General features: G+C 34.7%; 1 protein-coding gene across 2 annotated transcripts in view; it reads left to right on the forward strand.

Moving 5' to 3' along the window:
• Positions 1–13162, forward strand: part of LOC136037068 (nuclear receptor corepressor 1-like) — a 76846-nt gene that overhangs the window by 18996 nt on the left and 44688 nt on the right. The window contains exons 5-8 of one of the 2 annotated variants that reach the window (XM_065719505.1): positions 174–351; positions 7198–7368; positions 8544–8651; positions 11420–11529. In XM_065719505.1, the coding sequence (XP_065575577.1) occupies positions 174–351; positions 7198–7368; positions 8544–8651; positions 11420–11529 (567 nt within the window). Of the gene's footprint in view, positions 1–172; positions 352–7197; positions 7369–8543; positions 8652–11419; positions 11530–13162 lie in introns of both variants that reach the window. The other variant, XM_065719506.1, reaches the window with a different exon arrangement.

A 13162-nucleotide genomic window follows, 5' to 3' on the forward strand; every position in this document is an offset into this window, starting at 1 on the left:
GTTCTTTAAATTTTCTTTTTTTTACACTTAAGTGTTTTGTTGTGACTCATCCTTAATGTAAAAAAATACGTTCGATATTATCTATATGTTTGTTTCCTTTAAAAAGGAGATATTCCAGGTATATATAGATACATATCTCGGGAAAGTGGTGTAATATTGATCAAATTTTTTAGGGCTGATCTGTACCGCGATAATTTAGGAGGTTATCATTCGTCTCCAATGGGTCATCCGCTAATGGCCAATGCATCGGAATCAACCCATCTGGATCATGCACCATATAAGAGGATGCGACTTAGTGGCGATACAAAAACTGATCTGTCACAGCCCTTGAAAATTGATACGCGAGCTAAGGTAGTGAACTGACCTTTATTTCCATTTTGCTGCTTGGTCGTGAAATGATTATGTATTTTAATTGTTTTTTTCAGGTTTTTTTTTTTGCATAAAGTAAACGGAATGTTTATTATCTCTGTATTGACGATTGGCTGCTAAGAAGCAAGGACTATTTGAGCTATAACATTTTCTTACGCATCTTTTCTTTTGGTGGGGAGAGGGGGTAAATTCTGGGCATTTAATTTGAATCGAAAATGTGATATATCACAGAAAAAATCGTAAAGTAAATTTAACATTTCTTTTGGGGTTGCGGGTATAAATTCCCTCTCCCTGCAGAAAAGCTTGGGACAAGTCAAAGATTTTTTGTTAGTCATTATGTGAATTTTTTACTTTTCTGTTCTGGATTGGTAAACGGTGCATCATTATTTTAAAACAAGAGCTAGGTTATTGCCTATCTGTTGAATAGGGGCTTATAAGTGATTTGAATAAGCAGGGAGCATTCAATTAGTCAAAGTTTGTCACCCACCTAACCTTATATATTTGTAAAAGTAGTCATTTTGTGATGAGCTAAACCACAAAAAAATCTAGATAATCCATTGAGCTAATAACTATCCTATGTATCTATTTTTGGACTACATTTGAAATCAACAGACTGTGTACTGGGTAGAGGTTAAAAAATATTAATGAACCGTATAAAATATCAAGGATTTTCATTTCTTCCCTTTTATTTAAGAAAAGAAAATGGAATTTGGCTTTGCCCTTTTCTAGTCTTAGTATGTAGTCTATCAGGAGAGGGCTCGTTCGAGAAGAAATTTAAAGTTCCTGTGCCCTTTTCAACTTAGGCGGAATTTAAACATTTCCATTGTGGGAAAGAGGGGTCTCACATCTTGGGGGTATGGTATACCCTTCAGAGAAGAGGATTTCCATGGCCATCTCCCAGAAAATTTGTATTTAAAAAAAAGTACAAATCTTAACGTGTTTTATGCTGTCCGAAAACCTATTGTGAGAAATTATTTTACTAAGGATATTGAACACCAAGTAATAAAATGACTAACTTGGTCCTGCCCTTCAGTTGCACATTTTTCTCCAATTGGCAATGAAGAAAATTTACTATTTAGCAAAGACTACTCAGTTAAGTTCAAAAACATTACACAGTACATGCGCATCAAACAAACATAAAATCGAGTTGGCAGTAATGCTTCTGCGTCTGCCCGGTGGTGGAGGCTTCTTGGGGGCAACTTGGTGGCTTTTGGATGACTGGCATTCATGGCGTATTTTCTATTTTTGTAAATCTACCTTACCATATCAAACTTCAAACAAAACTAGTGCCATCGTAACTTTGATGTAACTATTGACTTTAATTTAATAAAAAAGTTAATTTGAAATGTACCTGTTGACCTAGTCCAATTGTATGTTTTGGTAAAAATAAAATAACATGGCAAAAAACCAGTTTCTCGCCAGTTATTATGTTTATGTAATAAATTATAATAGTTTCATAATTGATTGGAGGGGGTAACTGCCTACCCCCCAATGATGCCTATGCTTTTTAGTAGCAAAAGAGTTCATGCCATAGCACAGATACATGCTATATAATGCTACAACTCGATTATCTTAGCAAAAATTGGAACAAAATGCAAGCGAGCAAAAATCATGAGATAGTCATCACTTAGAATTAACAAAATGCTAAATTTGTAACCTCCAAGTTTCAGAGGATAGCCTATACTGGCGCGTTTGCTGTTGTCATGAAAAATATATATAACCTGGTGTTTATCCAGTAGCCGGGACGTACGTGGGGGGTCGCCTCCTTCCTGGAAACTCTAATCCCCCCCCCCCAAAAAAAAACAAACAACAAACAAACAAACAAAAACAAAAATGCTTGCACATGCCTATCTAGTAATGCTAAATCAAGGCTCCTATGGCGTTGATAAATTTAATAGATTTGACGGACAGTTTTCCTCATATGTATCTGCCTACTTATTATTCTTAGAAATAAGTTGCACTTAATTTAACCTTTCCAAGGAAGGCAGCAAAGTTGGAGCAAAAAATTGCTGAGAAGTTAAAAAGGTGAAATTCTTGCATGAGTTTGATGAACTTTAGATATGAGCTTTATGGAATAGTTTAATAACTTATTGACGTCTTGGGAACTTTGCAGAATGGTCACACAATGTTGCATGTTTGTGCATAATTTATTCAGAGATGGGTTGGTGGATCTTAGATGGGGTAGGGGGGTATCTAAAGCCTCTAAAAGAATTTTAGGTCCAATTTTCTTTTTAACTTACACGAGAGACTGAGGGGTATTTTCTGAAGTAGTATTTTCTTAACGAGAACTGTTATTTTTCATGAACAACAAGAAAAGTGAGTTTTTAAACATCAGAGATAGTGGTAAAAAGTATACTTAGGCCTAAAGAGAAATTCTTCTTATTAAGGAGACCCTGGTTTTATTGAATAAAACAAATAAACCAAGACTAATCGTTATTGGCAATGGTGTGTTGTCCGCAAGCTAAAGTTCAGCATAAAGACCAGGGTTTGAGAGGAGCAGCGATCTTCCTCGTGTTTGTAATGACCCTAAATTTAGTTATAGAAGACCAGGAGAAATCAAATTGAAAAAAAAATGGTTTTCTAAATGTAAGATTTGAAATTAAATCAAGCCGTTGTTTAGCCATGGCATCAAGCCATGGCTAATTGTAGAAAAAGCCGAGACAGATAGTCCGAGTGAGTGAGAGGCAAATCTGGCATAAGCTCTTTTTAGGATTGTATAAAAGTGATGTCATTGAATTTGTTGATTGATATATATATATCTGTCATCCGTTATGCGTCGATCCTAGGGTAGAACTGAGGTAGATAGTCATAGAACTAAGATAGCTATAGAACCATTAGTTTGCCAAGTGTTTGGTTAAATGGCACGGGTAAAAATGGCCCACGGTTCAGAACAATACTTGATAACTGCCATCACCTTAGCTTTCAATATTCGAGTCTTGCGTCGCAGACTTATCTTCCTATTCTAATAAGGACTTGTGCCAGATTTGCCTTTCACTCAAACGGACTGTCTGTCTTGGCTTTTTTTTTTACAATTAGCCATGGCTTGATGCCCACAGTTACTTCATTTTTAATTCATGATTTAATGAGTCCGTTGATTTTTGATTAAAAATCAAGTAGTTTTGGGCATCGAGCCATGATTAATTATAGAAAAAGCCAAGATAGATAGTCCGAGTGAGTGAGAGGCAAATCTGGCATAAGCCCTTTTTAGAATTGTATAACAATGATGTTGGTTCATTTGTTGATAGATAAGTCTATCATCTGTCCAAGCGTCATTCCTTGGGCAGAACTAAGGTAGATAGATAGTCATAGAAATAGGGGATGAACAATAAAACAAATAAACTAAGGGATTTTTTAAACAATAATTTTTTTTAATACAATTGGTAAAATCTATCTAACAATATTTAAAAAAAATAATTGGCAAATAAATCATAATAAAAAACTTGTAATTGCCAACCGGCTGTATTTGATACTCCATATTATTTTTTCTGGAAAGTTCTCGCCAAACTTTAGGATAAAGAGTGAAGGCTAAGGGTTGTTGTCAAACCCATTCTTTTGTTTTTCATTTAACAAATATTGAAGGTAAGAAAGGGGTGGGGGTCACAAAAATCTTTCAAAATATAAAAAGAGTTTTAATCAAAAGAGGTTAGAAATCACTTTACTAGAAGGAAGAGCGCGGTTATGTTTGGGATTTATCATTGAATTTGTTGGTTTAACAAACCAAAGTTAATCCTTTTATATTGATTTCAGTTTATTTATTTATTTATTATTGTGATTTGATTTAATTTTGACCTACAAAAAATCATTAAAATTAGTTGCTATCTGGTTGTAAGTCATTCTCTTTATCTAAATCTTATGTCAAGTTTCATAACTTATCATTCCACGCGTTTATCAGTAATAATACTTATTTATTGCAAGCACATTTAGAAATAAAAGTTTAATTGCCTGTAATGACGTCCTGCAATTAGAAGGATTTTGAACTCATACTACAAATCTTTGTGTATTTAATAACTACTACTAACAATTCACTGCAACATCAAGCTGCCTGAGGCCAACGGCGCCCGTTCTTCCTCCATCCCAATTTATTACAACCTCCCAAGAAGTTCCAATTCCCATTAAATCCTTTCCTGTGTCCTCCTCCAACCTAATTGATGGACAATCTGCTTTTTGTCGGGAAGATCTTTGGACAATCTTTCAACCTTCATCTGCAGAACGTTTCCTAGCAATCTCAACCTTTCTTTCGTTATAGCCCTAGACAGCGGGATTGAACCCCATTTTTCGTACAGCCTACTGTTTGAAATACGGTCAGTCAGCCAGGTACCCAAAACAACCTGTAGTCATTTCCTCTGAAAAACATCTGTTATTTCATCCTCTGTTGTTTGGAGCGCCCATGTGTCAGAAACGTACTTGACCATTGTCATCACTGTAGAGTAAAAATATAAATATTTTAATAAGAATTTAAACCAAGAGGATACAAACTAAAAGATAAATCATAGAAGTGAAACGTGGCAAGTTTTATATTTTTTTAAAATGTTTTGCTTGAATTTCATGTTTTGAAATATATATTGAGGCTTTTGGGAATGGTAATAAAGTAGGAGGAGCTATATTGGAATGAGCCCTTCTTGGTTTTTAATTTCTACCCTTTTCAAGGGGTTAAACTAGCCAGTAATGGTGTAACTTAGACATAAGGAGCTACGGCTTGAAAAATTGGATGAAATGTAAAAGAAACAATGGATATATAGGAGGTCCAAACACTTCGAAGTTTGAAGTTATTTCTAATGAATCTGAAGAGGGAAGCTTCAGTCATACCCCCCCCCCCCCACTGACGCCTAATTGGGGATTGCCATGAAAAATCAGAAACTGAATTTTACTTTTCTTTTTTATGAATTATTTGTTGAACCATGTCTGAAATAAAACACACATACTGTGTCTAGACATTAAAACTACATTAGCAAAATGAGCCTCGCTAAAGATATTTCATGTCCATCAGCTCAATTTCTCTATTCCTGGTGAATAGTTTCTCGTTCTACATTTTCAAGACTTCCCTCCGTTTGTTAGATTTGAAAAGGCTGTGATTGGACTGATCTGCTGATACTGATAACATGGGACTGATCTGCTGATACTGATAACATGGGACTGATCTGCTGATACTGATAACATGGGACTGATCTGCTGATACTGATAACATGGGACTGATATGCTGATACTGCTAACAACTCACTGCAGCACCGAGCCTTTTGAGGCCAACAACAGTTCTTACAACTTCTTGATGAGAAGCTTTTATCTAACTGTCTCCCTTCAGTTACATTGTTACATTTGATAAAATTAAAAGGGTTGCAATTACTCTATAGTAACGCCTTTTGTTTTTAGTTTGTGTTTTTAGTTTAAATATATAGTTCGATATATGACAGAAAAGCTTGCTTGCCTGTCATTCTAGGCAAACTATAGGGTTCTGCACCAATTCTAAATTTTTGGTCAACCTGTCTGAGACTCTAGGCGGGCACACCTTTCCAAAAGCTAGCACACAAGTATTGTTCAATTAGAGAGTCATACTTATGCCAGCCGTTTGCCCACGCCATCTAACTAAACATTTGGGAAACTAGGTCTCACCGTTCGCCTGCGAGTCCAAGAGACTTGTTGGTCCTGTGTCAATCCTATGGCACGGTATTTCACCTTTATACTACAAGTAGGCAAACCTATTAGGCTTAGGACACTTGCTCGCCTGTGAGTCCAAGCAAATTCAGTCCCAGATTTTGCATACAAGTCCAGTGGACATTGTTTGTCACGTGTCAACCCAAAATCAATCCGGTCTTTCATCTCTTAGTTCTATGACTATCTATCTTAGTTCTGCCCTAGGAAAGATGTACGGACGGATAGATGATAGACTTATCTATCAACAAGTAAAATGACATCATTTTTATACAATTGTAAAAAAGGCCTATGCCAGATTTGCCTCTCACTCACTCGGACTTTCTATCTTGGCTTTTTCTACGATTAAACTATGACTTGATGCCCGCAACTACTTGATTTTAAATGAAGTTCTGCCTATTTTATCATGCCTAATGATAAGATGATATATTTCCCAAAAAAAAAACTGTCACAAGCTTTAGTAGGGATAAATTTGCTTTTTATGCTAAGAACAAAAAAGAAGCTGTCATTTATAAAAGGATTAAAGTTAAAAAATAAAATAAATTAGTAAAATAGGGTGCAGCAAAATGAGAATAAAGTGAATTTTCTAGCTGCGGTCTTTATATTTGTCGGGATAGGGGATAAATTAGAACAATTTTAAGAGGAGCAACATTCCCTATCTTATTTCAGCCAATATGACAAAAGTTGGGTTAAAATTTTTTGTTCATATTTTAAATTTAACATTTGCTGGATGCATTTTAAAGTCAGAAAGAAATAGGAGTAATTTTAATTATTTAACAATTCAACTTTGTGAAGTAATAATTTTATTTTTTTTTAAATTTAATTTTATTAAATATATTATATATTAAATTATATATAAAAATATAAAATTAATATAATTTTTAAAAATAAATCTCATTGGGTATATTTAATAGTAGCCTAATATTTAGTAATTTACTTAGCTTAGTAATTTTGATGCCATTTTACATGTGAATAAATAGATAGATTTATTTAATTAATTCGAATTACATATAGTTGCTAAAAATTGCTAATTATATATAGCTATTGATTTTTTTTTTTACTTCTCTTTGCTGGGCATCGGCTTTAAATCCGCTTTGCTTGTGGATTTTACAAGGAATTTTCTGCCCCCCTTCTTCTCTTGATGTTAATATAAAAATAAGAACAAAATGTTACTACTTTTAGGAACCTATCTATACACCTCAGGTCGAAGCAATATCTCCAACGCCAGGAGACCGGGATGCTGATGACTCACCCTCGCGATCTACAAAAGATGAACTGCTTCAACAGATTTCTAAAGTAGATCGTGATATAGCCACTGCAGAATCATCAGTTCTCAAATTAAAAAGAAAACAAGTAAGTATGTCTTATTTTTCCTTACTCTCTCATCCTCTCCTTCTCTCTATCCTCTATCTCCCTTCCTCTATCTTTTCTTTTCCTCTCTTCTCTCTGTCTTCTCTTTCTCTCTCTTCCTTCTCGCTCTCTTGCTTCCTCTGCCTCTTATCTTTCTCTGTATCTTCTCTTTCTCTCTGTCATTTCTTTCTCTCTGTCTTCTCTTTTTCCTCTGTCTTCTTTCTCTCTCCTCTCCTCTCTGTCTTCTCTCTCTCTCTTCTCTATCTTTTTCCATGTTTTTATGTAAATATCTTTCTTTATCACTTGCTACCTATTGCATCTTTTCCTTATTTCTCTTCTTCAATTTTTACGTTTATCTTCCCACTTGAGCTTTTTAATTTGTAGCTTTAAACGTTGTAATATTGACTAGCTTTTCTCAGTATTTAACTTTTTCTGTATCTCTCCCACCTGTCTATTGTCATCTACCTATAAAAATATTTGCTTCTAAATTTTTTATTGTTCATTTCAGGGTACTTATGTATTGTAGCTACCACACTCAAGAAGTGACATTAGATTAGTCCTAATGAATTATACCTAAATAGGATGAAAATATAATACTTTAGAAACACAATTATGGAAACTGCAACAGAGAATGATGGAAATCAGGCTGCCAAGAATGCATTATATTAAATGGTATAAAAATGGTTTCTATCCTAATCAAAATACCAGCTCTATGTATATATAAAATATTTAATTAAAGTATACCTACATTGTGGTTTGTCTCTCTCAGGCTAAGCTGATTATCACTGAACACATACTGAAATACAGAAAGAAATTGGTTCTACTGAGACCAAGAACTTGAGTGATGGTTGTAATTCATAAGTACCTCTTTCTGATTTACTTATTGTTGCTGCAAGCAGTGGCCTCAACTCAAGGATATTGGGTGGGGGGGGAAATTTTATTGTTAAAATTTTTTCCACTGAAACCAGCAAAAAAGCCATTTTCAATGATATACCAAAAATAAAGTATCTTTCAAGATCTGGGGGGGGGGGGGTGGCAAAAATCTTTTCCCCAATTGCTGCAACTGGTTGCAAGGAATTTAATGGTGTTGAATATTAGAAACTCTCAGAGAGCCAGTATTTCCGTTTACTGTTAATTTATTTGATTTTGTTTATGTTAACGTTTTGATTTTATTGTAGCAAGAATTGGAGGAGTCGGCGTTGAAATCTGAAGCAGGAGACGTCGGAATTGAAGCTCCTAAGTCGAGGCACCGTTCCTTAGCCCAAATTATCTACAGTGACAATAGAGTAAGTATAATAAGGGAACATGGAAGTGTTACCTGAAACAAAGCTCGCAGTATTTTAGAGTAATTAAAATTAATTATTTTAGGAAGTACAGAAAATATAGTCTTTTGTCTATCCAGAATTTGAATTTTGCAGAGCTGTTAATGTTTAAAATGATTTGAAACATTGGATTTCATAGGAAAATGTTGAAAGAATACTGAAATATCTGGAATAAATAACTTGAGTGTTTAAATTTGTTCTTTTTAATTGATGTATTTCTTCCCCACTTCTCCATATAAATCGATGAAATAAATCCTCTGTGAAGAAGCACACACTAAAAAGGAATCTGTATCAGTTGTATACAGGTCCGATTCTTAAGGTGTGGATAAAAATGCTACAAAATCGAATAGGCATTTGTATCTCTATGTAAGGGGTCCTTTGGACTAATAGAGGCGGGGGAGGTATATTCTTCCTTGACCTGGTGTGTCATACGTGGTGTATATGAGTAAAAATGATAATTTACATAGTATCTTGATTTTCAATAGATTAAGCTCAAAAGGAATAGGCCTTTGTTTTTTCTTAGGGAAAAAGAATTAATATTGTTCGAAATGCCTGAATTCGTAGAGTGCCTGTGTAAACTTCTTCCAAAGGGTGACTTTAACAGGACATATCCCACTTTCTTGCATACGAGAGACATGTGAATTTCATAAGTCGGTACGTTCTGATCACTCCCACTACAGAATTAATGAAATAAAAGAATGTGTGAAAAAAAAGACGAACTTTAAACTGAATAGGGCTGCAAGTTTCATTTTTGTCCGATTGGCTTAAGGCCGTGATTAAGTGAACTGATAGAACCCGAAAATCCCATGTTAAAATTGAAAAATTATATTTAAAGAGTACTCAAGTATTAATTGGCGGAAGATGCCGCTTTTAATATCAGGCCGTAGCTTCTTGAAGGTGCTACAAAATGTTTGCTAGGATTTTGCTCTATTTCCTCTAATTGCTTAGAAATCTTAGAAAATGTCTAGCTCTTTTTCGTAAGTTTACTCTATGAAGGATATTGCTTTTACAACAAAATCGGTACTATCATGAGCAGAAGACAATAACCTGTAAGATGATTGCAACCATTTTTCGATATATTTTCCTGTTTTTGAACAGTTCCATAGAATATTTTCAGCTACCTGAAATTTTTAAGTTTTGTGCCAGAAAGAATCGTTTCAGGTCCCCCTAAAGACCAAATTGACAAGCTGGTATAATTAACCTGCTATTTCCACCAATAAATAAGTGCTATTTGAAGGGTTTTTGACAATCGACGGTCTCTAGAGAATTGAGAGACAGATTCCTACCCTAACTTCAATTTTGATGCTCGAAGTTTTCAAGTTCACTTAATCACAGCCTTAAACTTATTGGGGTTTTAGACAGGGACGAAGTACCCCCCCCCCCAGAGAAAAGAAAACTGCTGAAATAAAATGTTATATTCAAGGCCGTATCTGGGGAGGGAGGTTAGGGGTTGGACCCCCGCCCTCTAAATGTTTGTTCAACTTGTTAGACCGTAACAAAAAGGAGTATAAACAAATTTTGATGCATTTTATAAAGTATTTTCTATAAAACCAATCCTCTGAAATAAATCCTTATATAATTCCCCCCCCCCCCCCCAAAAAAAAAATCCTGGATACAACCCTGGTTGTATTGATCTGGAACGCCCGAAATAGGTACTCATTTAGTTTGTTCGAATTGGCTTGTAACTTACTGGAAATAAACTGGTCAAAACAGGCCCCTATTTAGTTTTTTTCAATTGGCTTGCAACTTACTGGGAATAAACTGGTTAAAACAGGCCCCTACGTAGTTTGTTCGAATTGACTTGCAACTTACTGGGAATAAACTGGACAAAACTGGCCCCTATCCAGTTTGCTTCATTTGGCTTGCAACTTACTGGGAGAATACACTGGTCAAAATAAACTTAAGAAGAGAAAATATTCTGAAAAAAAATGACATAACTTAAAACTTCATGTTACACTATGTAAAAATGCGGCCTGAATGCTTGAAAAGCCTTTCATGCTTGATCAGAGCTTGAATCTCGGCCTCCGTTCCACATGTTAAATTTTTAAATAGTTTGCGATTAGTGTGATGATTTTAGACAACCATTACGATGTTTTAAAGATTTTTTACATTAACTTAGTGAGGATAGGCTTGTTTAATTGTGAAAGATTGTACGCAACGTACCTTAACCACTTTAAAAAATTATGTACTTGGTTTGAAAGCTGCTTAAGAGTCGTGTTTCGTTTCGTTGAATAGTTGAGAGATAATATAAAAGGAAAGTATGAGGAACTAATAATAGATAAAGCTTAATAGAAAGAAACAAAATTAGTTTGTCGCTTAGAAAGAAATAATCAACGCCATCAAAGATTACCTTGCCAGAGCATAACGCTGATGAAATAAATAATAGTTATGTTTTTTTTTTCTATTTTTCTTACTCTTTATTTGTGCTAATCATGAAAGGTTCAGTTTTTCTCAAGTAGAATATGACCCGAGTTTAGACAAACCAAGACATCTATATTATCTGGTCTACGGTCTTTTAGGTCTAGTCTACGAACCAAGACGTCTATAGTCTCTGGTCTACCGTTTCCTAGGTCTAATATGCGAACCAAGACGTCTATAGTCTCTGGTCTACGGTCTTCTAGGTCCAGTCTAGTAACTAAGACGTCTATAGCCTCTGGTTGTAGTTGATCAGTTTGGTGACTGATATACCTTTCTAAACCCCTTTTCGTTTTTAAACTAATTTTCTTTTACAGAAAAAGGCTTTTGAAGCCCATAGCCTATTTGCTAAACTAGGCCCTGTTGTGGAATTCCCGCTGTACAACCAACCGCAAGATATGCTTGTTTATCATGACAACGTTTCAAGGTAAGGTTTTAACTCTATGTTAAAGAGTAACCAATAAATATAGTGATTTATTTATATTAAATTAGCAATTTTCACAATGATCTTACGGTGTAATTTTCTTTCTCTACTAGGTTTGCAGCATATAGGCTAAAGGAGCAGTCTGAGTTAAAGTCCCAAGTATAACTGCGGTTGAGATAACTGGGTACCATGATTCGGCACCGGAGAGATCACCTCTCAGAGAGTTGAATTTAATTACCTTTATTTCAGTCTCGTTGATTTACAGCCCGCTCTGGCCGACGAAATTCTATTTCAGGTCACTACTGAACTGTCACATGACTTGGTGCTTGTTCAGTAGGTACTTCAGCGTGTTAGATAAATCATCAACGTCTTTAAAACGAGCCTCAACTTCCGAACGCACGTAATTTATCACCGCTAAAAAGAGCAGAGCTGCTAGTTTAATACCTTGAGTTGGGCAGTATGTAATGTCGATCCGTTCTGAATCCCAAGTGGATTCATCGTCATATTTTTTTCGTCGTCATACATATTTATTCTAATATTCTAATTACTAGAAGCAACAGATTTTTCTTTAGTGTAACTACAGTTATCTAATTTACATAATAGTTTTAAATAATAATTACATAATAAATTTACATAAAGTTATCTAATATACTTAGTGTTATCTAATTTACAATTAGTTAACACTATTTATTTATTTTAATTTATGTTAATAAATTAACAATTAGATATTACCAACGAGGTAATAAAGGTAAGACTCAAAGATCCAGAGAAAGGTTGATGAGGTGGTCAAGACAGGTAAGGCACTCATTTTTGCAGCTTTTATGAAAAGTTCACACCAACAAAACATAGATCTCCCAAGAAAAGTGCATAGACAAACTGATAACGGTCGCGAAGAAAATTAATAGCATATAGCAGGATATGCTTTTACATACGAAGATTGTAACATACCTTCAAAAGTATATAAGGAAGTCGGCTACCTTTTAAACTATATCATATGGCTCAGGGAACTTGTTTCCACTTAAATAGATGCCAGTTAAGTTCAATGGCCCACTGTGTACCTATGCCCAGTATGGACCACTTACCCCTATTTATAATTTTATTTTTTAATTTATGTTATATTTTGTTTATATTTATTTGTTTGTTATATTTATATTTAATTTGCTATTTTGTAATTTTTTTTGTGAATGATTTATTTTTTATTCATTTAATTTGTAAATAATTTATAATTTATTTATGGCTTGCTATGCAAGCACTTAAGAAAAGCAGAGCAAGATAATACATAAAAGATAAAACAAACAACAATATGGATAAATCAACACTGAGCAAACAACGAAATTCTGCTGAACTTCACAAAATTTCATACGTTTTCTTGAGGATTGCAGATAAGAGTGCCTTGTCGGAAGTATGCAACCAGATACACATCCAGGAGGCAAAAGCGTATCCCTCAATTGGGTGTTCATTCTGTGCAGTATTTGCTTACGTGTGTATGAATCTGTCGAACGCCCCTTCCTCCCCCAGCTTTAATGTAGTTTAGTATTATGCATATCTTTGCTTGCATTACTATGAATATGTTGAGCTAGAAAAAAGGAAGGTTATAATAAACTAGATCCTTTAGTTTGTTGAGGCTGCCCCCCCC

This window comes from Artemia franciscana, chromosome 16 (assembly GCF_032884065.1).
Source record: "Artemia franciscana chromosome 16, ASM3288406v1, whole genome shotgun sequence".
In the NCBI taxonomy this organism is placed as follows: Eukaryota; Metazoa; Arthropoda; class Branchiopoda; order Anostraca; family Artemiidae; genus Artemia; species Artemia franciscana.